Source organism: Miscanthus floridulus, chromosome 15, assembly GCF_019320115.1.
Source record: "Miscanthus floridulus cultivar M001 chromosome 15, ASM1932011v1, whole genome shotgun sequence".
NCBI lineage: Eukaryota > Viridiplantae > Streptophyta > Magnoliopsida > Poales > Poaceae > Miscanthus > Miscanthus floridulus.
Genome location: NC_089594.1, coordinates 42408206 through 42412003, shown reverse-complemented (window position 1 = coordinate 42412003; position 3798 = coordinate 42408206). Strand labels below are relative to the sequence as shown.

General features: G+C 47.1%; 1 protein-coding gene across 1 annotated transcript; it reads left to right on the top strand.

Annotated features, from left to right (window-relative positions):
- The first annotated feature begins 1473 nt into the window (after window positions 1-1473).
- On the top strand, window positions 1474-3379 carry LOC136509228 (UPF0481 protein At3g47200-like). Its single transcript, XM_066504054.1, has 2 exons — window positions 1474-1620; window positions 1800-3379. Exons 1-2 carry the CDS (start codon window positions 1602-1604, stop codon window positions 3182-3184), a joined length of 1404 nt encoding a protein of 467 aa, XP_066360151.1. The 5' UTR covers window positions 1474-1601; the 3' UTR covers window positions 3185-3379.
- Window positions 3380-3798: the final 419 nt, after the last annotated feature.

The following is a 3798-nucleotide window of genomic DNA, read 5'->3' as shown; positions in this document are numbered from 1 at the left end:
ATGCGTCACCGAATGAACCATCGTGTCATAGGCTGCTTTTTTGAGGAGATGTGCTTCGTCATGTGCTTGGACTTGAGCTTCACTTGTGGTTGTGACTTGTGCTTTGACTTGATGGACTGTGTTTGTGAATTTATGACTTGTGGTTGTGATATTTGACTTGTGGTTGCGATATGTTGTTATTTGAGTTGTGGTTGTGATATAATGTGTGAAAATGGTTTCGTTGTGATATATATGTGATTATTGTGATGTTTGTGATATATATGTGACATGTGATATATATTTGAACTATTTGTGTCAGTGGAATACAAAAAACAAAAAAAAAATTGCAGTTTCGGTTGATTTGCCGAGTGCAATGGTCATGACACTCAGCAAAGCTGGGAAACTTTGCCGAGTGCCAGGACATTGCACTCGGCAAAGATTTTTTTTTTAAAAAAAGCAAAAAATCTTTGCCGAGTGCCAAGCTGGGGAGGCACTCGGCAAAGAGTTTTTTTAAAAAAAATAAAAAATGTCTTTGCCGAGTGCCTTGCCGCCGTGGCACTCGGCAAAGAGTTTTTGAAAAAAAAATAAAAAATGTCTTTGCCGAGTGCCCAAACTGTCAGCACTCGGCAAAGACGCCGTCAACGGAGCAGCGCCGTTGACGGCTGCTTTTCTTTGCCGAGCGCCGCCGTTGGCCCTCGGAAAATGCTTTGCCGAGTGCCCGACAACTGGCCCTCGGCAAAGAGCCTCTTTGCCGTTAAATTTTTTCCAAGGGCTCTTTGCCGAGGGCGGCGCTCGGCAAAGCCTTTGCCGAGGGTTTTAGGCCTTTGCCGAGTGTCCTGGGCCCTCAGCAAAGATGCTCTGTCCGGTAGTGCATGGAACAGAAGGAGAGATAGGACGGCCATATGCTGGCTTTAATCATCTTAGTGCTTGACTGACTTGTAGTACGCCTTAGTGCTATTCTGCAAAGCTATAGTACCATGCATGAGAAATGCTTTTTTTCAATCTTTACACGCACGCCTGCGTTCTTGTTTTTGTCAAGATTTTAGTCCATTTTCCATCTCAATCATATGAGATCGTTTACTCCCTCCATTCAAAAATATGTAATTCTATAACAGTGTCATATGAAAGTATATCAAGTTTGACTAAATTTATATAAAAAATACTAATAGTTATTGTACCCAATAGGTACCATTAGATTCATCATTAAATATATTTTTCATAGTATACTTATCTGATGTCATAAGTATTAATATTTTTATCTATATCAAATTTTAGGCATGCACTTTAACCGAGAATGAATCTAGAATTGTATTCTTTTCGAGACACCGACGGGGTAGTAATTTCTAACCGGGCTGTTACTGTGTCAAACATGCCCTTATTAAGAGAAGGTACTAGGTAGGTGGGTTGTTGCATTGCGTTACCTCTCTTTCTCCCTCTCTCTATATATATGCTGAAGGCTGAAGCTGAAGGTGTCTAGCTTGAACACTTCAGAGAGTGCAACAACTAGCTAGTTAGCTAGTCATGGGCAGCTAGCATACTAGCATAGTCGAAAGACGCTGGCAGAAAAATTAACCCGTTGTCACAAACAAACGGTGGATCTCGTACAATTCACTCGTGGACAAATGGAGGATCATCAACGAGGTGCCAACAGAATTTCTTGTTTTACCTTATTATTACTATATTATTATAGTTTTGTCTTTTATATATACGTAAATCTCTGTGTGTGTGTGTGTGTGTTTGGAACTATATATGCTTGTAATATTCAAGGTGCTAATAATAATCACATTCGCTGAACAGTACTTATTATTTGATTGATGAAGGTCAATCTAGCGGCGGTTCCCATGTTTCTGTCGAGATTGATGTCACTCCCTGGGCCCAAGAGTTGAGAGAGCGGCATGAACACCTGACATCTAGACTCGGTGGTGGATCTTCTACACCATGCCCCATCACCATCGGCATGGTCGAACACCTAACCCGCAACGTGGACCCTCAAGAGTACGACCCCCATCACGTCTCCATTGGACCTTACCACCGGACAAAGCACCCGCGCCTCGCGAGGGAGGACGAGAAGCTCCTATACTTCCATGCCGTCCGATCGGCAGCGACACGCGACGACGTGACGGAGGAGGTGCTCCTGAAAGAGGTGTGGCTCTTGGAGGATCGCGCGAGAAGCTGCTACGCCGACCCGATTCAAATGGAAACCAAGGAGTTCGTGCACATGCTGCTGCTCGACGCCTGCTACGTCCTCGCCCGGTTCACTGACATCGTCGCGGCGCCGGCGGTGCCGACGGCGGAGGATGACGACAGTGACAGTCTGCAGGACGTCAAGGTGGTGCGCGATGTCTTGTACCTCGCAGAGAATCAAATACCATTCTTCGTTGTTGCCAAGGTCCACGAGCTCATCACTGGGGGAAGCGGCGCTTGTGCAGTAGGCGCCTTCTTGGGGTATGTTGGGGAACTCCTCAAAAACCAGCAGTACTCCATGGCGACGCCGGAGGTAACCGCTCTTTCTGATTCTGATGTCGGCAATCTTCTGCACCTGCTGCACATGCACTTGAAGCCCACCGGTGACGGAGACGGACCCAAAACCATCGGCGGCGGCCAGCGGGTGGGTCGTTGGCGTTCGGCCACCGACTACCACTACGCAGGAGTGAGGTTCAAGAGCCTACCTGTCCGAGCCGACGCAGCCCAATGCATCCTGGACGTGAAGCTGGACAGCGGCGGCGGGACACTGCTTGTTCCGTGCCTGACGCTCGACGCCCGGACGCTGGGGCTCCTGCGCAACCTCATGGAGATGGAGCAGCGTAACCCGGCCAAGGGTAGCTACCTGACGGCCTACTGCGTCTTCATGTGGCAGGTGGCATGCACGGCAAGCGACGTTGAGTTCCTGTGGAGGAGAGGGATCATCGTACACAGTCTAGGCAACCATGCCGAGGTCGCTGACTATTTCACAAACCTCTGCAAGGGGATCGTCTTCAAGCTAGACGACCCCAGCAGAAACTACCTGTTAGCAACTTGCGAGTCGCTGGAGAAGCGCTCCAGGAGCCACCCGCGCCGGTGGATGGCGTGGCTGCGGCGGAAGTACTTCAGCAATCCATGGCTTACCACTGGGCTCGCCGTGGCAGCCGTCGTGCTGTTCTGTACCGTGGTGCAAGCAGTATATTCCTTTTTGAGTTACAAACAAGGAGCGAACCAAAAACACTAGTTAAATCTGACGATGAAGTACGGAGAGTCGATCTGCTGTAGTCTCTGGTCGTTGTTACTGTTTTTTTTTTTAAAAACAAGATCCGGATTTGTTTTCCAGCGTGTATCCTTTTGTTTTCAGTAAGGTGTGGAGCGTTTGTATCTTGTAATTATGCGTGGGGTTGACACCTAAAATTGGCCAAAGTGCATATATGAAACGAAAAACATAACGGGCTCCACCATCGTGTTCCTATCGCCGAGACGATCACAAAAACATATATGGATCATCCCATATGGAGTCTGGACCAATAAAACAAGTTTTCAAGGGAGGGGGGGGGGGGGGGGGGGGGGGGGCGAATTTTCAACTTCTCCAAATTGAAGAATGGATTGTACAATTGCATTTTTCTCATCGAGCTGTACAAAAAACATAATAGATCGCCTCATTTGGTGTCCAAATGAATGAATTATGATTTTTAGAAGTTTTTTTTACCCTGGACACAAAAAAAAACCCGGCTAGGCCAGTTTCTAGGTCAGTATTAACTTTTACTTGATGTAAACTCGTCCAATGTCATGGAAAACTTTTAGATGTTGTTTGCGAAAGCTTTCCTACTCGCATAAGACCACCTCATCTGTATA